Source organism: Balearica regulorum, chromosome 12, assembly GCF_011004875.1.
Source record: "Balearica regulorum gibbericeps isolate bBalReg1 chromosome 12, bBalReg1.pri, whole genome shotgun sequence".
Taxonomy (NCBI): Eukaryota; Metazoa; Chordata; class Aves; order Gruiformes; family Gruidae; genus Balearica; species Balearica regulorum.
Genome location: NC_046195.1, coordinates 4,679,089 through 4,702,392, shown reverse-complemented (window position 1 = coordinate 4,702,392; position 23,304 = coordinate 4,679,089). Strand labels below are relative to the sequence as shown.

The 23,304-nt window shown below is 41.5% G+C and overlaps 1 protein-coding gene across 1 annotated transcript; it reads left to right on the top strand.

Moving 5' to 3' along the window:
* Nucleotides 1–14,200: 14,200 nt before the first annotated feature.
* LACTB (lactamase beta) lies at nucleotides 14,201–23,008 on the top strand. The gene is made up of 6 exons (XM_075765058.1): nucleotides 14,201–14,458; nucleotides 15,667–15,733; nucleotides 18,012–18,202; nucleotides 18,561–18,906; nucleotides 20,568–20,733; nucleotides 22,316–23,008. The coding sequence occupies exons 1-6, from the start codon at nucleotides 14,201–14,203 to the stop codon at nucleotides 22,857–22,859; spliced, it is 1,572 nt and encodes a 523-aa protein (XP_075621173.1). The 3' UTR covers nucleotides 22,860–23,008.
* The last annotated feature ends 296 nt before the right edge of the window (nucleotides 23,009–23,304 follow it).

Below are 23,304 nucleotides of genomic sequence, written 5' to 3'. Positions count from 1 at the left end.
TTTTGCTCTCCTGTGATTTGTTTTTCATCACATTAGCTTTCTGTGTATCACTATGTAAAATATGCATGTGTGCAGTGTCTCTCATTGGGTTACACTGGGGAACACATTGGCTTTCAGTCTCTTCTGTGCTGTTAGGCTGATGTATAAAAATGCGGTGAAATGTAGTGGTTTGGACTGATGTGGGTCTGCAGCTGCTGAGAGAGGCCTATTGGAGGAACCTGTCCCCATCACTTGATTGTATTCCTTAAATGGGTGCAGAATGCAACTATGGCCTAATGGATAATAGAGCTTTCCAAAATTATTAATTATTGGCCAAAACTGTTTTCAGTAAGATCATTGCAGAACTCCCCATAGACATCTGTAGGAAATGAGCCTGGAAGGCCATGCTGTTGGAAACACTACCATGTATTTGTATATCTTACCTGTTAATATGTGTTAATTTACTTTGATACAGTGGTAAACCTTCCAAAATGATGTGTCAAGTTGATGAGAGATCCTTTCACCCAACTTTGCACTACTGGTTGCTAATATCTACGTATGTAGGTGTCTGTATTCGCATTATGAGGTCTGTCAATGAGCAACTTCAGAACTTCAAAAATAATTCTTATTCCTTCTTTTTCTGTAGTATGTTGCTGAAAGTTGATGCTCTCCATCCTTCTAGCAGCAAGGAGCTCGGTAGGAGACAAGTATAGATAACCTTCCAGATCATCAAAGAATCTCCATTAGTGGACCCTTACCTTAGCAAGCGACTGAAAACAAGTGACTTTCTCAGCAGCTGGTGTAGTGGTGAAAGGGTAAAGTAATACATAATAATTTCAGTTCAAATGGGAGTCAGAGAGGGAACATGTATTGATGTGAGTCTCTGGCTTCCCCCCCCCCCGAATGGAAAGGATGAGATCCCTGGCTTCGTGTTTCCCTTTAAGTGTTTTTGGGAAGCAAAATATATGTAATGAGGCTCCTACAGTGCCTTAAGCTTGTACTGGAGGCTGGCAGGCTAAAGCTCCAAATAACAGTTGTGCACAGGTAAGTTGTTGTGATTTCTTCCTCCTTCCTTAGCACAAGGATAACGTGTCAGGTAATTGGGCTCGAAGAGGTCAAGCCTCTGTGTACTCGTGACTTTGAGTGGTGCTGCTGGAGTCAGTAGGGCTGCTTCTAGTGGGAAGTGCTGTGCCGTTATGTAGGGCAGGGCCCAAGGCCACCCAGAGGGTCGGAGGCTGTGCTGGGAGCCGAACAGAGGAGTTGTTCCCTGGCACTTGGCCATGAGTCTTATACAGCTGAGTGTGCTGCCTGCTCCACTGGATTGCTTTTATGGTCCCATGGTCTGTGTTTGGGTCCTACACAATGTGTCTGAGTGAGGTCATACCATTTGTTTGCTGCTTAAAATTGCTGTCTTTCCAGGACACCACAAACTGCTTTGTGGTTTGGGGAATCTGAATTCACCTCTTACTGTGTGTGAGGGTAAGGAGGTGGCTGTGGTTTTAATGTGTCTTGATGAGATCATGTCACCAGTAATAGGGCAAGCATGTGCAAGCAAGGAGAAAAGAATTAATCTGAAAAAAAAAAATCTGTAGAATAGACTTCCCTGAAGTGCACTGTTGTAGTTGAATCTATAAAGCTTCATAATGGGTAAATAAAAGCTTTTCACTTCCAAGGACAGCTGAAGGGAGCAGTAAACATAATGGTGAATCACACCAAGTGGCTTTTTCTGCTGACTAGCAACAGACACAAAAATAGGCAGATGGGTGTATTTGCTGGAACAGGAAAATCTGTTTCTACTGTATATCACAAACCACTGCCCATTATGGATTCTTTGCCTGCAGTACCTAATCAGACAAAACTCAGTGAAGCTAGAAAGCATTGACTTGTAAAAATAAATAAATTGGGCTCTGATTTAACCTCATTCTAAACCAGTGGGATTTTCGCCCTCTTGCAGCTACTTCGCCTGAACTGTTAACTCTAAAATATTGCTGAATGACAGAACCCTGCATCATTTAGTATTCCTCAAGATGTGTGTCTTGGTTAGGAGAGCTACTTACACTTTTTTTCAATGCAAAACCATATTTGGCAGTTTGAAACGTATGCCCTTATTGTGCAGCCGTGCTATGTAATTGTCTTGGTTTTGTGAGTTGGCCTCTCGCAATAAAATGAGTAGTTCTGAGAGTGCCAGAACTGGTGCAACCTGCCTGCTTGCAGATTCATGTGTCATGGTTGGATGGAAACTTGCAATGAATTTTTTTCCAGATACTGAGACTTGAATTGTCTCTTGGTCCCTCATGGGATTTCTCTGATGTCTAATAATATGCAAGGCATGCTGCAGGATGTGCCTTTCCTTCCATCAGGACACTCATAGGCATGCTTTTTTTTATCTTAATGGCTCCTTGCTTTCACAAAACTTTCAGGAATGTAATTTTCCTTTTAGAGTTCTATGTGGTCAAAACTAGTCAGTCAGTTCAAGAGTTGTTGAATGGGATAAGAGACAGAGATAACGATGACAGGTAAGTCCGTTTTTTTTAAGAAACAAGGCAAAAGCAGTAGCCTGCACCTGTAGAGCACTGCCTCTCGGAGCTCTAGAACCTGAGAAGTCTGAATCTGTAAGGTATTATGCATATTAACCAATTTCTGCTGCCATTGATGCTACTCAAAATCTGGGTTAAGTTGGCAAACTTGGCTATACTGTTAATATTGTAGGAATATCTGTTACACTGGGCTGTGTATGACTGCTGTAATGTCTGTTAGTGGCAGCAAAAGGAAGAAAGTGATGAGCCAACTAAAACATTTAAAAACAAGGAAGGAGGGAAATACTTTTTATGTGGCTCAGCACTTGGGAAAATAGAGTGTTTTTTTCCTCTGGTGTTCTTTTTGGTGTTTTGTTGTTGTTGTTGTTTTTTAATTTCTGAGGTTTTTAATAATAAAACGGTGCATCAGTGAAAGATTAAGTGGGAATCACAGCAAAAAGGTCAAAGCGGTCAAGAAAATAAGGATAATGCTTTCTATCTTCATGGGGGTTTTTTGAAAATGTACATGGGAATACTTCCTTTTAATAGAGGGAAGCTGTGTAACTTACTTTCTTCAGTGTGTGTTGTATTCTTTCCAAGGTATGGAAAATGTGTACAAGTTTGCATAATCTTCTTGGCTTCAGCTGCAAACGTATCTAGTTTTCTGTAAGTCATAGCCTTGCCAATTTGTAAGCTGTTGCTGAGAATTGCATAAATGCAGGATACCCCTTGCAATGACAGCAGCTTAGTAAGCAATCTAGATATCCCAGTTAGTTAATTTATAGGAGAACAGAAACAATGGGACACAGAAGCAGATAGAAGTCTTACAGAGACATAAAAAATTACTCCTTCCCATTATTTCTTGATTCATAATGTGCTGAAATGAAAGAACATTATGTAGTATTTTGGATTTGAATATTATGCCCTTTAAGGGCACCTCAGCACTGGTTTCTTCCAATGTCTTTGCTGGTTTGAGGACTGCCTGGATAAAGATTAAACACCATCTTTTTCTTCAAAAAAAAAAAAAATAGAGCACACACACACAAAAAGTCCTGCAGACTTAGCTGCAACTGACGGTACCACATGTTATAACATACAGCCATGACTGTGGGAATATTTCTTTCATTTGTATACAGCAAGCATATACTGATTATGGGTATAAAGGGGTGAAATGTTTGGGGCTATGGTCCTGCAAAGGATTTTGAATGCCTTCTATTCCAGCGCCTGACCAAAATCTGCTTCTCAGGATTATTCCTTTCGTCAATGCTGTTTTCATTTTTTGCCCTGAGATTCCAACAGAAATGTCAAGGAAGTGTCTCTGTGATCAGTCTCAGCCAAAGCTCATGGCAAACAGTATTTCTTCAGATAAAACCTACAAAGGCCTAACACCTAGTGATAGTTGTTTCTATAGTAGAATTTGTGAAAGAATGATCAGGACGGTGAAACGACAAAGCTCTGTTAACTTGCTTAGGACACGTTGGTCTTGATATTAGCATGGAGATCTGTGTGAGATTCCAGTTTAAAAATAGAGCATTTCTTTCAGGTCCACCAATAGTTTGCGTGTTTCTCTTGACAAGAACACTAGTTGGAGAAATAGCCTGGGAAAATGCTTCGAAATCTTTCCTGGATTATCGTTTTCTGTAGCAAGCAAGGAGGAGCCTGCCAGACTTCTTTCCATTTAATCTGGATTGCTGTACTACTTCCTTATTTGTTTATTGTACACACGTAGACTATAAAATAGGCTAAAGGGGTGATGTAGTTTGTGTGGGCTGTCCAGAAAAAAAAAAATCTATCTAGAAGATGAACTAGGCGAGAAAGCTGCTAAAAGGGAAACAATAAGACAAAATTGCGCACGGGGCTAAAGGCCAGACAGGAGGGTATAGGCAGCATGAAGGCAATCTATAGAAGACTGACTCCTTCCCCTCCAAATGCTCCCATGTAGTTATGTCTTGTCCTGTGCTTGTAGCCTCTGCTTGTGTTCCTGCAGCCACCACATTCCTCTGCCACAGAGGAAGGTGGCTGGCAAAGTTCAGGTAGCAGCAAATTCTTTGCTGCCCCTCATCTGGGTTTAAAGTACAATATGCAGGAGCTTTTCCTGTAAAAATCAATAAAAATCCTTTCTCTCAGTGGTTCTCACCACACTGGCAGAGTCTGGGTTAAATTTCTCTATGCTAGGACTTTATTACAATCACCTTAACCAGGAAATCATGACACGGGGCAGGAAGAGGTGGGGGAAGACCCGCCATTTTTTTGCTGCTTTTCAGCAGTTCACAAACATGTAGCAAATGTGTGAGTATGTGCTTTTATTACAGGCATATGCAGCCATGTCTGAGTGCAAGGCATTTCCTGGAGATTAACAACTGGGTGGGAAGGATTGTGGATACAAGAGACACCCCAAGGGACCCAAACTAGTTGTTAATCTATGGGAGGCACTCTGCTGAGACACAGTTGTAAATTGAAATAAAAAGCACACAGGCCTATATGTCTCTGTGGAGGAGAAGCAGAGATCGTTGCCTCTACTTCCCCATCAGTGTATGCGCTGCTAGCATTAGGAAATCTACAGCTCGCAAAAGAACTGATAGGAAGGGTTTACTCTGGATCCGTTATTTTTGTGAATCGCTTGCTATTAAGAGTTTGGATTTAATTAAGGAAAATCAATAAAATCCAAGTTTAAATTGAGTGCAGATTGTATAGGGAATTTTGTCGTTTTAGCTAAGTTGTTTTAAAGAAGGTCACTTTACCAAACCACACAAGTGCATGTACGACTTTGGCCATACACATACGTAGAGTATATACAGCTAAGGCCTGCCTGTTTGACTAAGCCTTAGTCAAACAAACAGTTCCATTAGAATGAAGTCTCAGTGTTGTAGAATCGAGCTTTATAGAGTCATTGCACAATGAGAAGTTCTCTCTTGCATCAAAGCTGCTGGGTCTTTAGTGGCTGTGCCATTTGCTATGTAGGTTTAAAAAACAAACGACTGTCCCCAGTGAGGATTGCAATGCTGTATTTCAGTTTCTAAAGAAAGAGACTGATGTTCAGAGGTGCTGAGCAGTTCTTTTTGATCTAAGTAGGACACCTGCATACTGTATTAAAGGTGGGAGATTGAAGAATGCCTATTTAAACTACAGTAAATCCAGAAATCTCTGAAATGTGTTTTCCAGTTCCTCTTTTCCCCATGTCTGTTTTGCCTTTGAAGCAACAATGAAGAAATTACTCTCTAATGCAGTGTGAACAGCAAAACTAAGTGTGTCACTTCATTTCGGTTATTGATACATTTCTCAGACAACAAGGGAATTTCTCTCCATTTCTCTTTCATTTTCCTGTTTGAGAATTTACAAGAACACCAGCTGTCCATTAAGAAATGCTTTTTACTCACACCTGGTGTTTAAATTTGACAGGCACCAAGTCGAGTAGGAACTTGTTAGCTTTCATTACACCACTTCGAAAAAATGTCCTCATCCATTAAGTAGGGCACAACTTCCCCTCTGGCATCAGTACACCTTGAGCTTGATTCTCTTCTGATTCATGCATCAATATCTTGCTTACCTTTGCACTACAAGATTGTTTTTATTGGAGAGGAAGGGATGAAAAGAATCCAAGCTGAATGGCAGACATTCAGATGAGTATGCAGGTAGTTAACCTGTTCTACTGAGTAATGTTAATTGCACTAAAGTATAACTGTAAGTTAGGTGTGTGTATGTATACCTGACATACACTGCTATACACCAGAAAGTATATATAGCATCTAAAACATGGAAATGGTTTGTTTCAAGGTCAAAGAAATAAATGATAATATTTCTAACTCAAGCAGTTGATGGGTTATTCCAAGTGGCAGGAGGGACAAACTGTCCCACACTTAGTGCTTTACTGCAGAAGTCAGTCATCCCGGGCAGTAGTCTTCCCTCAGTAGTGAAGTTTTTCAAATTTTCTTAGTTGTTTCCCATTGCTCTGTATGCAAAAGAAATAGCTACTTTAGTTTTTGCAACGATCCTTTTGCAGTACAAATGTGTGTAAATGGCATTAACTTGATTTACTCTTATTTCACATGTATGGAAAGGGGGTAGAATAAAATTCCTTTGTTCACCTACACATCTTTAGAGAGGCTCTTTTGAAACATGCCTCAACTTGGGAACAATAATATGAAACAAAGGTATGGAGTTTGTAGTATGCATGGAGTCACTCCCATAAGAATACGCAAGCCCAGTGCCAAACGCCTCCACCCAAATGTCCGAGATGTTACTAATTTGATAAGAGGCCTTTTCCTGTTTTTTACTAGCCTGTGCAGTTTCTCAAGCTATCTGTGCTTAGTTCTCACGAAGACCATTTTTAGTGGCACACAACATGTCTGCAGAGCAAAATGAAGGTGTAATTGCAGCACAGGTAGGTGAAACCACACTAGACCAGACAGTCATAGCAGTGAATGTGTGGAAAATGGGCTGGCAACCAGCGTGCACATATAGCTGGATGAGTATTTGGTGTGAACTGCAGAGAAGCATTTGCTTATGACAATAGTTATAAGTAAAAATATATGCCAGAGCTTCGAACCACGTTGAATGGTTTGGAAAAATTGGTGGAATAGATACTGAGGAGGATCTAGAGTCTTCTATCTAGAAGAACAGATAAAGACAGTAAACACAAATCAGAACTGTATCCTTCACACAGGGATATGGCTGAAGATTCACATACGAAATCTGCAAACACATTTTTTCCTCCCTGCTGCTGTAGCTGTCAAAGGAAACATGCCCGTTGTTTTTCTTCCTGACTTGTAGACACCTGCTGTGGAGGTGGCACTTGACCCTGGCACTTCAGGATGACTGAATGCAGTTGTGTGGTCCACTTAGCTCCCGAGGAAGTCAGTGTGAGGCAGTCGGAGTTCACACTGCCACTTTTCTTGATGCATAGTTGTCAGGGACTTGTTCATTTTGGTGAGCTTTATGTTTTGGGGAGAAAGGGTGAAAAGCAAGGTAATTATCACCAAATCATGAAGAGGTCTTTCTAGGGTAAGTCGGAAAGCTTTCCTAAGTGCATGCACTTCATAATTGTATCTTTGGGCATATGAGCTTCAGAATGATACTTTGGTGGTTAATATGTTTAATGTTTATGTGTTTACACCTTCTGTCATTTGTTAGTTTGTTTTAAAGCAAGATACTTCAGTCTGAAAAGATATACTTGGAAAAGTCAAGGACACCGGTGCTGTCTGGTAGCTATTGCATTGTGTAAGTAGTGGTTACGCAAGCCGTCATTTTCCACGGGATATTGCACCTCTACCCCCACTGAGCGGGGAGAAAAGCTGGAGAGGGTAAAAAGGTTATACGTGGCAACTGAATTCTAATGATAAATGTGAAGCTGTTCTCAGGGACAAAATTTTTCAGTCCTCTCTGTGCTCAGTTGTCTACCAGAAGAGATTGTTGCCTAGAGAATAACTTCAGGAAAAACAGGAAATAATTCTGCATAATTTCTTTTTTTTTCTTTTTTTTTTGGGGGGGGGGGAGGGAAGGGGAGGGGAGAGGGGTAATAGTTTTCTTTTTTACACTGATGTATTTCACAAATGTTCCTTCATTACTTACTTTCAGCTGGTGATAATTATTTTGCCTCTGAGTCCCAAGGGGGTTAAAGTAGGCCTTGAATTAAAAATCAGCACTGAGAAACTGGAGTTACCAAACCGATGTTTTTGCAAAGAAGAAGAAGAAATGTGGGCACCCTTTGGCTGCTCTGTAACCACAGGATGGTCTTTTCAGCATTCCTTTCCCTGACATGCAAAGTATTTTCCCAAGCTCCCATTCTGTTGTTTCTAGAAACTTTGTCGAACTGCATGCAACTTGTAAAACTAAGGCAGCAACAATGTGGCACTATAAAACTCTTTTGTATTCTATTTTATTGAAAGTAAACAATCCCCAGATGACACATCCTGAGTACACAGGAAAATGGAGTAAATTAAGGAGAATTATGATCTTTTTATTGGGGGGGGGGGGGTGTCAGGGGGAAAAAAAAAAGTCACCAACCTGTGGTGCTGCACAAGTCTCCAGGTACGAGCTGCTGCTTGGAGGGCAGGGCCAGCCCTCCTGGGCACCTAGTTGAGCTTGAGGACCAACACTGTTGCCCTCTCTGTTAAATTGTGATGGGGACATGGACATGGCACAACTGTGCTGCTGGGGTGACCACAACAGGATCAATGGTCCTGTGTAGTGTAGAAAAAGTACATCATGTTGAACTGCACTCCTCAAGAAGTTAAGATTAACTGATATCTGAATCATAGTTCAAGCTGAGCTGATGATAAACATGTTGATCTCAGTATCTAAAGACCCACTGGTTTTAATGCTACTTTTTCTCCTGGTCCAGACATCTTACAAGTTTAAAGATTTGTTCCTGATTAATGTTTCTCAGCTAAGTTGTTGGAGAATTCACCCACCCGTGACCTTAGTTTAGAAAAAAAACAAAACAACTCAGGGAAGATTTTAATCTTAAAGCTGTGAGTATGCACCTATTTATGTACCTTTTGGGGAAGGGATGCCTGGTTTTTGACTGGGTCTGTCGTAGTGTAGAACGTTATCGGTGCACGTTGGTAGGGTTAGCACTGTTACTGAAATGGTACATACACTGTAATCATGCAGGCATTACCTTATTTAATAAGCAAATAATGGTACTCTGAGAACTGCTATACTGACCAAGACCGAACAAAAAGCATACGTGGGTGAGGAATCTGTCATAACTCAGTTCAGTAAGACTCTGACAACCGAGAGAAATCCCACTGCAGTGGAGCCACCCCTGTTGCTAACAACCGGGTAAAGTGATAAGGTTTCTTACTGCCATCTACTGTACGAATGCCTCAAGCCAGAGGGTAATAAAAATGCTGTCTCTATTCTCAAATAAATGAAATTGCTTCTGGAAAGAGAAAGAGAAAGCAGAGTGTGGAATCTCTCTACATCTAACATGCCCTCTCTTTGTCATCTTTTCAAATTCAGAAAGAATTTGTTGGGTTTTTAAAAAATCTTTCCTATACTGAGAGTAGAAATATCAGGTGTGATCATTATCCCTTTACTTTTTTGCATTTTCCATTAACATTCCCCTATATGTATAAAAACATAGATAATATTTTTTAATTGCTACTTTCCTATTTTTCTTAATTTTATCTAAATTACAGTCCTTTTTGACAATTTTAGCTTTGGTCAGTTAATGCTTTTCCATTAGATTCAAGATTTTTAGATCCAGTAGTCTTTACAAAAGTTACAGTCTTTAATTTTTGGAATCCAGTTTGAATAATTGCAATCCATTGGATTAATGGAACATTTCATTGTTTCACAATAAATCCAAACAAAGAAAACAAAAGGAGTTTCCTTACACTGGTACTTCCTAAATTTTTAAAAGCCCCTTCCTACAAACTCAACCTGCAAGCTTCGGTTTGGATCTGTGGCAGTTATTAATGGTATTTAATTGGATGAAAGAGCAGAGCTGGGCTCATGATTTCAGAACTGACCAGCCCTTTATCAGGGGAATACTGATAGGCATCACTTGTTTCCTATCATTCAAACCATAGATGTTGTTTGTTAAAAACATTACCTATCTTTTCCATTTCAATGGAAGTGTTAAATTTAGGGGCATGTCACTGTAGCATTTTGCCACATCGGTGAGCTGGAAAAGCAAATGAGATCATCATAGCAAAAATACTGAGATCAAAGTCCAGACTTACAACCATGAGCAGCCAGAGTAACATCTGTTAAATGTTGCTGAGACATCAGGATCCACAAAAGCACTTGCAGAAATGAAGGAGGACTGACAGAAGTGATGAGGTTGTTCTCAAAATGCTTTTGGATTTTTATTTTTTTTTTTAAAGTCATGTTTTAGGAAGTCCTGATCAAGCCTCACAATTTGCAAATACCTGATGTTTCCGTATACCACTGACCACTAGCAGCAGAATGAGCATATTACACCTTTTGATCATAGAATCGTAGAATGGTTTGGGTTGGAAGGGACCTCAAAGATCATCTAGTTCCAACCCCCCTGCTGCGGGCAGGGACACCCTCCACTAGACCATGTTGCCCAAAGCCCCATCCAACCTGGTCTTAAACACTTCCAGGGAAGGGGCCTCCACAACCTCTCTGGGCAACCTGTTCCAGTACCTCACCCCCTCACAGTAAAGAATTTCTTTCCAACATCTAATATAAATCGACCCTCCTTCAGCTTAAACCCATTACCCCTTGTCCTGTCACGACACTCCCTGATAAACAGTCCCTCTCCATCTTTCCTGTAGCCCCCCTTCAGGTACTGGAAGGCCGCAATTAGATCTCCCTGGAGCCTTCTTTTCTCCAGGCTGAACAACCCCAGCTCTCTCAGCCTGTCCTCATAGGAGAGGTGCTCCAGCCCTCTGATCAGCTTCGTGGCCCTCCTCTGGACTCGCTCCGACAGCTCCATGTCTCTCCTGTACTGGGGCCCCCAGAGCTGGACGCAGTACTCCAGGTGGGGTCTGACAAGAGTGGAGTAGAGGGGCAGGATCACCTCCCTCGACCTGCTGGTCACACTCTTCTTTTGATGCAGCCCAGGACATGGTTGGCTTTCTGGGCTTCAAGCGCACACTGCCGGCTCATGTTGAGCTTCTCATCAATCAATACCCCCAGGGTATTGATGGTGGGCTACATCATTGCAGAACAGTATAACAGCTACTGCCCACCTTGTTGTTTCCTAGCTCACACAGTATTATGAAAAAGCCAGTGAACACAGTAGCCTACAACTACAAGAGCTGGATGACTAGGAAGATACATGAGCACTTTGTTTTAAGGTCTCATGTTATTGAGCCTTGGTGTTTGTCTTACTCAAGGGCTGTAAAGCCTTAAAGGATTCGTGATGGTGAGACTCTAAAGCTGCCCTACACTGAGCTGAGTGAGCACAGCTTTGCTTTCCTGAGAGACCTATTGTGTCGCACCATTCTTTATCATCCAAATAAGGCATATCTCTTCGCACAGGCTTTTCAAATCTGGTAAGTACAACTTGGCAAGGAGGCAGAGTACAGGAAAAGTCAGATGGTTTAGTGCTAAACCACGTGGAGTTTTTCCACCATGCCAGAGGGGTCTCCAGATGGATTTTTCTGTCTGTGTTACATACAGAAGATGGATTACAGCTGAGTGCGCCTATACTTCTAAGCAACTGATGGACAAGGACGGAAGAAAAACATTGGGGTTTTTTTGTTAAGTTTAGAATTGGATTAGCCTAGTGCTTCCTCTCCTCATTTTCTAGTGCTGTCAGTGGGAGTAGAAAATTCTCAGAACCTTATAAGCCTGATATTTCAATTCAAAGTTAACGAAAACAGCAGCTTAGAGTAAGATACAACACATAACAGAAGGCCATCTTGTGCTACTGGATTTAACACAAAGCTCTTCATTAAGGCAATCAGAGAAAAATGGCAAGATCCATTTCTGGCTTAGGCCCATTCAAAAGTATGATGCCAAAGAGCGTTGCTGCTGAGCAAGTTAATGTAAAAATGCAGGGAATCCTGCTGCAAAATGCTTCCAGAGACAGTATAACACAGTGAAAATGAGTTATGAGAAAGTAAATACAACATCTTGTACCAGTTGGGTATGAAGTTGTACTGTGATAAGCAATGGAGTTTTATTGAGAAAATACTAATGAGAAGTAAATGCCTGCAGTGAAAAGTATAGCATCTGGTCTGCATTTGACTTCATGCATGAAAGCTATTTGGCCTGACTTCCTGCCAAATCCTGCAGTTTTTGAGATCATCAGACATGAAGGAGATTGAACTCCCTAGGTTAGCATCTCAACATTTTCTCCTAGCAGAGCATATGCGGAGTTCTAAAAGGACAGACTCTCCACTTTTGCTTACAAGTATGGCTCTTTTTTTCCCCATTTTTTAAGCTGTTGCATTCTCTGTCAACATCTATAACATTTATGGAGTGTCCATTGTTAAAGGTTGTTAGCTGTTGTTCAAGAATCCTTCAACATGTATACATCAGGTTTTAAGTCATTGTCTAAACACCCCAGAAAATCTCCAAGACAGAAATGGCAAACCCCTGCATAATCCATCAAACTGGACACTGTGGGCTTTCTGCATAAGGAGCTTTCTCCATTGCTAAATAATGATACCCCCTGGTCAACCTGTTTGTGATTTGCAGGGTTCAAGGTCCTTGGAACAGTCCAGTCTAAGGCATTCCCTTGAGAGGACTGATTTTGAACAGTTAATAAGAAAGGCTACTATGAACATTTCTCAACTGTTTGGATGCCATTGCATTCTCCATAGCATGCAAAGGGCTCTTCTGCTTTTGGTATTGCCTCTAGAATTTTCCACTCATCTTGGACCATGGTGTGCTTATTTTATATAAAGTAGTTCCTCCCTGTCCTCCCCTCTTGCACTTAGACTATTGGACTAGGTAGTCTGAAATCCAGAAGAAGAGCAATAAGAGTGCTAAAAAAGACTGAAATGAACTGTTAATGAGGGCGCTTTTTTTTTAACCTTCTTTGGACCTAACATCATCTGCTCTAGCATCATTGCAATTGGTAATTTCACAGCAATGACATAGAGGAAGGGGATGACTGAGTATCTTCATACTAAGGAAGATATTTTGATGCTCCAGTTAGACATGTGGACTAATAATTCCACTGACAGCACTGAGTGGCTCTGGGTTTGTCTTTGCGCTAAGCACATACAATCTCTTTAATTGTCCTAAAAGGCTGATGTGAGGATCCCAAATTTGCAGACACATCCGCTTGGCAAAGCTCACAAGAGTCCTGGTTATCGGACATATCCTCAGATGGGACTTGGATCTAGCTGACATGCTGCTTACCTGTCAATCTGAATCTGCTGATGCACTGAAAATCCTTCTTTCCTTCTGCCTTCTTGGGTAATATTATCACTATTTGGTCACTCTTCAGTCTTTTTAGCTCGCTGCTCAGTCAACATTCAAATCATTAAAGAGAGCTATTAAAAGTTTATGTGGTAGGTTTTGAGACAGTTTAAAAGCATCGATTGGAGGGCATTGTTATCACTCTAGTCTCGGTCTAAAGAGAGCAGCTACATGGAGAAATCATTTCTGTGAGCAAATCCTTGCTGTGCCACCTGCAGTGGTCTAGGCTGAAACTTGGCCCTTAAAATCAGCATTGGAAAATTCAACGTTCGTAAGTAATAAGGAACCAAATAGGCTCATCTTGCAGTTAAAAGGTTTTTTACCTTGGCGTTAGCCTAGCTTGCCTTGCTTTACTTCTGCCTGGCGTACATTTAGCGGCAGGCTTTTTCATTTGACCCTGCAGTTATTTGCTGTGGAGTGCAGAGTTAAGATCAGAAATTCTGTCGGGTTTGACCTGCAGTTAATCCAGCCCGCGGAAAAGCGAGTTGCGCTGTCCTCGCCACCGCTTTCCGCTCGCTTCCCGACAGCGCGGCGGCCGCCCGAGCGCGGCATACCGGGAGGCTCCGGCCACCGCCCCTCGGGAGCGGCCCTGCGGGGCGTCGGGAAGCGCAGCCCGTGCGGCCTGCCAGGCCCTGCCCGTCCCTGGCCGGGACTCCGCTCGCCCCGAGCGGCTCCGGGGCCGCGCCTGCCTCGTCACCTCCGCCCCCCGCCGCCGAGCCCCGCTGCGCCGTGAGACGAGCGGCTGCCGTCGCTCGATGCGTTCGGAGCTCGGCCGAGCGAGCGCTCGGGAGCGGCTGGAGCTGCCTGTCGAGCACCCGGTGAGGCGGTGGCGAGGAGGCAGGCGCGGCGCAGCCATGTACGGCCTGGCGCGGGCTCTGCGGCGGGCGGCGGCCCTTGGGCGGCTGTCGGCGCCGCGTCGAGCGGGCGGCGGTGCCGGGGCGCGGCCCTGGGGCTGGGGGCTGGCGCTGGGGCTGGCGCTGGGGGTGAAGGTGCCGACGCCGGCGGGCTGCGAGGCTGACGGCGGGCAGGAGGCGGAGGCGAATCCGCTGCCGCCGCCTCGGGGCTTCGGCGCGGCCATCGAGAGGAGCAGGGACCTGCTGCGGAGGATTAAGGTGCTGAGCGAACGGGGCTGAACGGGAGCCGGGGGTCTTGCCCCGTGTCTGGTGCTGTGCGAGCCAGCCTTCGCCTCCGTAAGGGGGGAGGTGGGCTTGTATCCCGTTCCCGTGGACTTCGCGATCGCTGCAAGAGGTTTCGGTCCAGCGTTGTGTGCGTGGAACGTTTTCTGGGGGCCTCGCCAGGCGTGCGTCGCGCGCCGTGCAGTGAGGAGCCGCCCCGCCCCTGGAGGAGGAGGGCGAACCCTGCCGAGCTGCCGGGGCTCGCCTCGAGGCGCCGGCCCTCCGCTGAGGAGCCGCTCCTGCCCGGCCGCGCTGTCCTGCCCCGCCGCGCTGTCCTGCCCGGCCGCGCTGTCCTGCCCCGCCGCGCTGTCCTGCCCGGCCGCGCTGTCCTGCCCCGCCGCGCTGTCCTGCCCCGCCGCGCTGTCCTGCCCCGCCGCGCTGTCCTGCCCCGCCGCGCTGTCCTGCCCCGCCGCGCTGTCCTGCCCCGCCGCGCTGTCCCGCCGCGGGCGCTCACGGCCTCCGCCCCGCCCGCAGCTCCTGCGGGTACTCCTGGGGTTCCCGCCCAGCGATCACAAATGAATCGTTGAATGCCACGGTAGCTGTCTTGCGGATTATTTAATTATTTTTCTTCTTAATGCAGTGTCAGTGAAGGCTGTCGGTGCTTGGGAAGCTTAGGCCAGGCAGAGCTTGGTGGGGGGAGCTGGTGGAAGTATGGTACAGTGTGGGGTGTCTGAGAACAAGGGAGGCCCTTAAAGGCTGTAGGAAGGAGAGAGGGGACCAAGGGGATTGTTTACAAAGCACGCTGTAGTTACTTCGAAAATCTTAACCGCAGCTCCTTTGAAATTCTGCTTGCTGATAGATGATGCAGTTTGCATGTTGCATATTAATTCTGTAATGTTTTGTTTCTATTCAGGTTTTCTTGCGTGTTGTGATCACTAATTTGGTTAAATTATTAAATAAATTACTTTATTGAAATTATTATTTTGTTAGATATTTTAATCTGGCAACTGAGAAAAATATACCTGCTTTTCGAAAGCAGTTTATACCACTTCAGCCCAACTAGTATTTAACAAAATTTCCACTGTTACGTGCTAACAATATGCAGGTGTATTTGTAGGGTTGCCTTTGTGTTTTTAGGGTTTGGGAGAAGGTGTTTTTTAACTGTAAAGATCCTTCTTAATGTCTCCTGTCCATTTTTTTGACAGGATGAAGCAGGAATCCCAGGTATACTAGTTGGAGTTTCTGTAGATGGAGAGGAAGTCTGGTCAGAAGGTTAGTATACGGGAGTAGTAGTTGTGCATGCTGTTGGGAAGTGATGAACGTTTTAAAAATGAACAATTCAGACACACTGATCAGGCCAGGATGTCATCCGCTTGATGTCCCATCTCTGGACAGTGGCCAGAAACAGGTGCCTAAGGAGTATGAAGTGATACTTTCCTTGGTAAACTTCAATAATTTCCAGGAATCAATAATTTATTAACTTCCTGAATGTGCTAGTATATCTCAACAGTTATGTGTAAGAACCTTTTTTCCATTAATTTGTCAGATCGATCTTTGAATATACTTATACTCTAGGCATACAGCTGTACAGTGTATATATCCTGTTCTCCCCACAGGAACTTACTTAACAGTCAAAGTAATAATGGCTCACATTTGGTGATCTGTCTCTCATTTGTGGGCTGAGGTGTAGATTTTTCCTGGAAAGGAAATCCTGAGATTTAACAGGTGTCGTCCATCCTTCCAGAAATTGCAAGTGATTTTTCTGGTTACACAGTTTAGTATCAAATAGTCTGTTAGTATTGCTCATATCATGTAGTCTTTTGATGTTTATTAAAAAAGCCCACCAAACGGTGTGTCTGTTTTCAGAAGCATTTTCATAATGTGTCTTGGGTTTTTTGGACAACTTAAATGGTAATAGTAAATGGCAACGTATTTCATTAATGTGTTATGGAATTTAAAAAAAAAAAATCTTTGTAAGAAAGATTGTTACTAACTTCCTTCTGACAGTCTGGTGTTGCATTAACTTTTATACATATATAAAGTTGATTATAGGTTTTCATTTCTCTTTCATCATGACAGAAGTGAGTTGGAGAGCCTCTGGTACCTTTTGTAACGTGGCCTAATAAGAAAATTGTGCTAGAAACTTAATCACAAACTTTCTCAAATCAGATAGCTTTTTCTGAGCTCAAATTACCTAGCAATGAAAGCAGAAGGTTTTACGAGACTTCTGCAGAATCACTTCCTTGACATCCAGTAAAGTGCCTGAGGGGAACTAGTGCCAGGGTTGTGGTTTATTGGCAAGACTGCCAGATCCAGTAGCAAGAAACTACATGTGGGAGCATAAGCCACGGCAGAGCTTTCTGTGCGCTGCTGCATATGGATATAGAGAACAGCACTGCCTTGAGTAAGGTGGCTGGGAGGTGGGTAACATTGTTCTAGCAGACTTCTGGCTCATTTTGTTGTCCTCCTCCCTTCTTTGGGGGCGGGGTGGTGGTATAGGAACAGGTGTAAGTTGCATATATTCTGCGACCATGCTACTAAACCTGCTTTCTTGGTAAACTGGTGGGAGTGATTTGAAATTTGGAAGGTATTTTCACAGAGGGGTACAGCATCTGCATTCACAAGCACCATGCAAACACTTGAGTAGCAACTTTATGTAAAGAAAAGGTCTTTGGCAACTGACGTCATCTGGTTTATTTCTTGTATTTTGGCAAGGTTGATTTTTTTTTCCTGAGTAATTCATTATTAGACTAGAGTTTTATATAGACAGATATGCATTGCTTGCACGCCTTGCTTGTACTGAAAACTGCAAATATGCGATTACTGCATGTTGTTGCTTTTTAAGCTGCAACATCACTTGCACGGTTTCTTCAAACCTAGCTCAAACTGAAGACTAGTATGGGAGCTTGATAATGCCTTATTCATTCCAGTTCTTGCTACCAGATTTGTGGGTTGGTTACATAGGAAAACACTGGTATGTAGACTATTGAGCTGTCTTTAAATTTAAGTAATGCTGAGTGATGTTGAAACATAGTGTATAACACCACTGTCTTGTGCAGCTTTACGACTTCGGTAATTGCTATGAGTTTGTGAGTGATTATCTTTCTTGATTTCTGTATTGATAAAGTAAAATTCTTCACTGTTTCAACCGTTAATTCAGAACAATAAAAGGAGTATTTGTGACTGTTGGTCAGTTATTTTACAGTCTAGATTTTGGTCTCTTCAGTTTTTCTACATTGAAGATTAAGCCAAAATTTACACTCCTGAGGTCAAATATTCAATCTCATTTATCATTAGGTTTGTTTTGTAGTCTTAATCAGTAATGTGGGATGCCATTGGCCAATACAATGGGCTTTGATTAACGGTTCCTACTATATGAAAATGTTACTAACGTAATTGAAGCAGGAGCAGGGATAGTCAAATGCTTTATGTCCTAGTATAGCTAGAGGAAAAACATTTTAAAGAGCCAGTAAATCTAATTCACTGCAAATAATTAAGTCAGCATGTCTCTATGCAAAATATTTACCACAGCGTTTTTATTTTCTTAAAGGTTTGGGTTATGCTGATGTAGAGAATCGTGTAGTATGTAAGCCAGAGACAATCATGCGAATTGCTAGTATTAGCAAGTGCCTTACAATGATGGCTGTTGCTAAATTGTGGGAAGAGGGGAAACTGGATTTAGATGCTCCAGTGCAGAAATATGTCCCTGAATTTCCAGAAAAAGTCTACGAGGGTGAAAAGGTATGTAATTGTTTATTGGTAACGCTTTTCTGTATTTTTGTTCCTGTCATTGCACAGCCATATGCCTACTGGTGCCTGTATCTGGACCTATTCCTGTAAAACACCAAAAATCGTTTAGACAAGTACTGATACTAGCTGCTCGAAAGAGCAATGTTGGAAATTTGGAGCTTCGGTTTTATATCAAGTGTGTAGCATGCACATACATATGTATATATTTTAACTGGGTTTAATATGTGATATTTAAAATGTCTTATATCTTTGTTCCTCATCATGTTGAATTTTACTTTTCTGGTGACTTAATGTGCATCATATCTTCAACGAAGAGAGCTACCATTTAAATATTGTCCTTTCTACCTAGGTCGCTATTACTACAAGACTGTTAGTTTCACACTTGAGTGGGATTCGTCACTATGAAAAAGATGTTACAAAAGTAAAAGAAGAAAAGGAAAAGGCAAACAGAGCATTTAAACTAACAAAGCCCTATCAGGATAAAGAACAAAAAGAAAAAGAAGGCAAAGGGATTGAAAAGACTGATTCTGTCAAACTGAGGAAAGAACACGAAGGTGAGGTAAAAAGCCAAAATGCAAAACCTGGCAGGAGAGACAAGGAATTTGAGCAAGAAGAATATTATTTGAAGGAAAAATTTGAAAGTGTGATTGAATCACTGAAGATATTTAAAAACGATCCTTTATTCTTTAAACCAGGTGAGTTTCTATTCATTTAGACCAAAATGTTCTCTTCTGATGACATTTTTGTTTCAAATTGTTTTACATGCAGTGAGGATAGTAGAGTCCAGTAAAGTGTTTGTGTGGGGTTTTTGGTTTGTTCTGCTTCCCCATCCCTCCCCCCCTCCCCTTTTTTTTCTTTTTTTTTTTACCTTCTTGTGCCCCATTAAAAGCTCAATGGAGAAGTATTTGGGCTGTTCTGCACAAACCATCTGGTCATGTAATTGTCTTAAAACTGATGTAACTTTTGAAGACTGAACTGATCAGGATTTTATCAGTTTAATTTTAGATAAGTCCTGTATAGATATCTTTACCGATCTACTGACTTAAAGAACTTTGCTTATATAGATACCTTCTAAGGGTATATCTGCACCATGATCCTGCAGGTTCAAAATGTGATGTAGCCAAGACTTATAAGGTAATGCAAAGAGTCCCAGATAATGCAGGGGAGAAGAGAAAGTGGGACCTCAGGCAGAAATAAGACTTTCTCCCAGGAGCTCTAAGTAATGCAGTAAGTGCTATGAAATGTACCAGTTACTGAATTTATAAATGCTAAAACAGATTATAAGTTTGGTAACCAATTTGTATCTACAAAGTATTTTGTAGGTGGATACCAGCTTGCTGTATGCATGCTCTAGGCCTTCTAGATATGAAGCGAAAGCAAAAAAATTTAGTGAGGCACTAAACCAGAGATGAAAAATTCTATAGAAAGACCATAGCATCACAGAATTGGTGAAGTTATTTATTGTTGGAGTTATTTAAGTTAATTCTAGAGAGGACTTCAAGGGTAAGTTCAAATGAGTTAGGTTAACAGGCAGATGATACTCATTGCTGATAAACAGTAAATAATGTGCATTTAAGGGGAGAGGGGCAGGAAGGGGGAGAAGTTAACTACTTAGCATCGTGGAGGGTTCTAGGAACCATTTCAAGTAAGAGATCTGTCTTGACTCTAGGCAGTTTGGCAGTTGCTTGATATGTAGATGTTTCGAAAAAGGTGTTAGTGCAAGAATGAGATTTTTAAAAATGAAACCTTGTTTTGTAAATGAATTATATTGTCTTTCTTAATATGCATGTTAGTGTTCATATAATCTTTCGGAATATACTAGAACTAGAAACACTATGATAAGTGATCAAGACCTTTTGAAAACCTCGAGCGAGTACTACCCTTGTCTTTCCATCTCTAGGGTATAGACACACAAACAAGTCACGGTAGGTGAGCGTCTTTTAAGAGGTAATTTTATGGTTTGCTTCAGCTTTCCAAATCCAGACATCCTTCTTAGAACTGGTGTGGTATATGTTGTGGAAAGGATGTTAAACGTCAGTCTTTGCATCTTTGCATGAAACCTGGCTGTACATGCAGATCCCTGAAAATTTTTTAGTGCTGTTCACAGAGCTACCTGCACTTAGCAAGCATCTGTGTCTGCTGCAGTACAGAAATTCCTAGGGCCCAGTATCATATGCTTGTGATTGATATCACATTAAAATGAGGATGAAGGGGGGGTCTCTTAATCGATTATTCATTGCTATATGTACTTTTATTTGCACAAGTGATTACTTAGATTTTATCCTTCAGATTATGTTGAACCATCATGCAGCTAACTTTTTCTTTTCTTTCCCCTTTCTCATTCTGTTTCTTCAAGGTAGTCAGTTCTTGTATTCAACATATGGCTTTACTCTCTTAAGCGCTGTTGTGGAGAGAGTTTCAGGACAAAAATTTACAGATTATATGCTAAAAATGTTTCGTGATTTGGATATGCTATCAACTGTACTAGATGACAATGAAGCAATGATATATAACAGAGCAAGGTAAACAAGGATGAAACTTTTTTTCCCCACAGTAATTGTTGCTCTTTCTATCTTTATTAAGCCAACTGAATTAAGAATGTGTGATTTTTTTAAAAATTATTTTTTATATTTTTTTTCAGGGTTTTAAATTAAGTGGATTATGTTATTTCAAAGTTAGTCATGTAACTGACTATGTCAGGATTATGGTATTGGTTCTGTAATCAGCATGTAAAATTACATAATAGGAAATGAGTATTTCCTGTTATAAGAGTATATATGGGGGTAGTAGCAGGGGTGGCTCTGAAGTTTACATTTATTTGGGGTACAAACAAGCAGGTAAGTATAACTAGAGTAAAATAAAGGCCTAACTAGGAGATTATGTTAGAATACATAGTTACCTTGGTTTGCTTAATACACTGACTTTTTAAGAATTCCGTGAAATTGTAATAATCTCACAGTAACACAAGGTTTTCATAAAGTAAATTGTAGTATCAATTTTAACCAGAATTAAAATTCTGTTTAACACAGAACATGCTTTACCGATTGATTTCTTTTTATTAACTTAAAAAAACCCAACCAACCAACCAAAAACCCCCAAAACCACACACACCCCTGAAAAAAATCCCAGAGAAATGATGGTAGTCTTGGACCATTCATATCTCTTCCTTTGCTTCAACCTCAGATTTTCAGTATTATGGCTTTCAGAAATTTGCTAAAATTTTTCCACTGTAAGTGCAGACTAGATAGGGAATGTATTTCTACTGTTTGACAGTAGGCTTGCCCTGGTGCCTTTTCACAGCTCTGCAAGTAGTACGTGGACCTCTTGTGGCCTAAAGGCTGAAGGCTGAAATTCATCAGATTATATAGTAATTCAACATTCCTTTTCATACGTTGTATGAAATGAATCCAGTCATGATTGAACTGTTTCTTTCAAAAGCATAATTCAGTCTGCACTCCTGTTGTGTTGTTCCTGATAGTTCACTCTGCCATTCTGGTTGGTAGGTTCTAATTTGTAATTTAAGGACAAGTTTTTCAAGACACTTTCCTGCTTCTCACTTTTCTTAGTAGTTCTAGAATATTTAGTTGTTGTAGTATATGACAACTGTGATGGGGCAGCGGGGGGAAATCAATCATAAATGGAAACTACTGTCTCAGAGCAGTCACCTAAGACTTCAGTGAAATTTCAGCTCAGCATCTGATAATCATGGGGTAGCTGTAGGATTCCTCTTTCTTAAAACACTTTAAATCTAGTACAGGGATTTAAGGAAAATCCTGTACTGGCTGATCTATAGATTTCTGTCACATGACTTATTTTTATATTGCCTTTACTCTTAGTATATCCTAAGATTAAGTAGAAGGATTAATAATTTTATTGAAACTAAGCTTCTAACCTAAGAACTCACCTTAATTTTTGTTTTCCCATTTGAACTTCTTGTTGATTTTTCTGCAGGAAATATATTTAAGAAAAAGGTATTTTAAAAAATTCTGAAGTTTCGTGAGAACAGGCTAATACGTGCTCTAGTTTGCTCTTTTAAGGTAGGGCAGCTTAAAATGGTTGTGCATAGTATCTGAGAATGACAAGTTGAATTTTCCTGAATTGTAGGTGTTATGTTTACAACAAAAAGGGACGGCTGGTAAATGCACCATATGTGGACAACTCTTACAAGTGGGCTGGTGGTGGCTTTCTGTCATCAGTAGGTGACCTTCTGAAATTTGGAAATGCCTTGTTATACAGTTATCAAGCTGGACAATTTAAAAACACTAGCGGCAAACTTCTTCCTGGGTACCTCAAACCAGACACTGTTGCAATGATGTGGACCCCAGTGCCAAAAACAGAGGTATCGTGGGACAGGGATGGTAAATATGCAATGGCTTGGGCTGTAGTAGAGAAAAAACAACAATATGGCTGTTGCAGACAGCAGAGACACTATGCATCTCATACGGGTGGTGCAGTGGGGGCAAGTAGTGTCCTCCTGATTCTTCCTGAAGAGCTGGACTCTGAAGCTATAGATACTGGGCTAGTGGCACCACCTAGAGGAGTAATTGTTAGTATTATTTGTAATATGCAATCGGTTTCACTCAACAGCACTGCCTTAAAGATTGCAAGGGAATTTGATAAAGAAAAATGGGCACGATATGTAGATTAAAAAAAGAAATAGGTGTAACTGAACTCACTGTACTGAAACATGAAAAACAAATGGAGAAGGTTGTAATTGGACTCAGATCACTAAGAATACGAGAGGAAAAAGCATCAAAAATTTACTTAAACTTCTGCTAGTGGTGCTAAACTTGTGTAACTGGAATTCATCTCTCAGGGAAGTTCCTAACTTACAGAATAGGAGAATGTAACAGTCAAATTTGACTTCCTGTAGTACCTGTGTAAATTATCATAATATTAGCAGGTGTTTTTTTTTCTCATCAAGCACTTGACCAAGATTTTAAAAAATAGCATTGGTTTCTTGCATTGAGAAGTGCAACAACAAATTATCTACTTTAAATGTTGAACTCTTGAAAAATGTCACGTCTTGATTTGAGCACACAAAGACTTAATTTGTTATTCTCATAGTTCCGGTCTACTGAAACCATTCAGTA

Excerpts from the sequence above, each read along its gene's own strand:
- LACTB (XM_075765058.1), top strand. The coding sequence starts at position 14,201 with ATGTACGGCCTGGCGCGGGCTCTGCGGCGGGCGGCGGCCCTTGGGCGG. Across the intron at positions 14,459-15,666 it reads ACCTGCTGCGGAGGATTAAG|GATGAAGCAGGAATCCCAGG; the intron begins GTGCTGAGCGAA and ends TTTTTTTGACAG. Across the intron at positions 20,734-22,315 it reads ATGATATATAACAGAGCAAG|GTGTTATGTTTACAACAAAA; the intron begins GTAAACAAGGAT and ends CCTGAATTGTAG.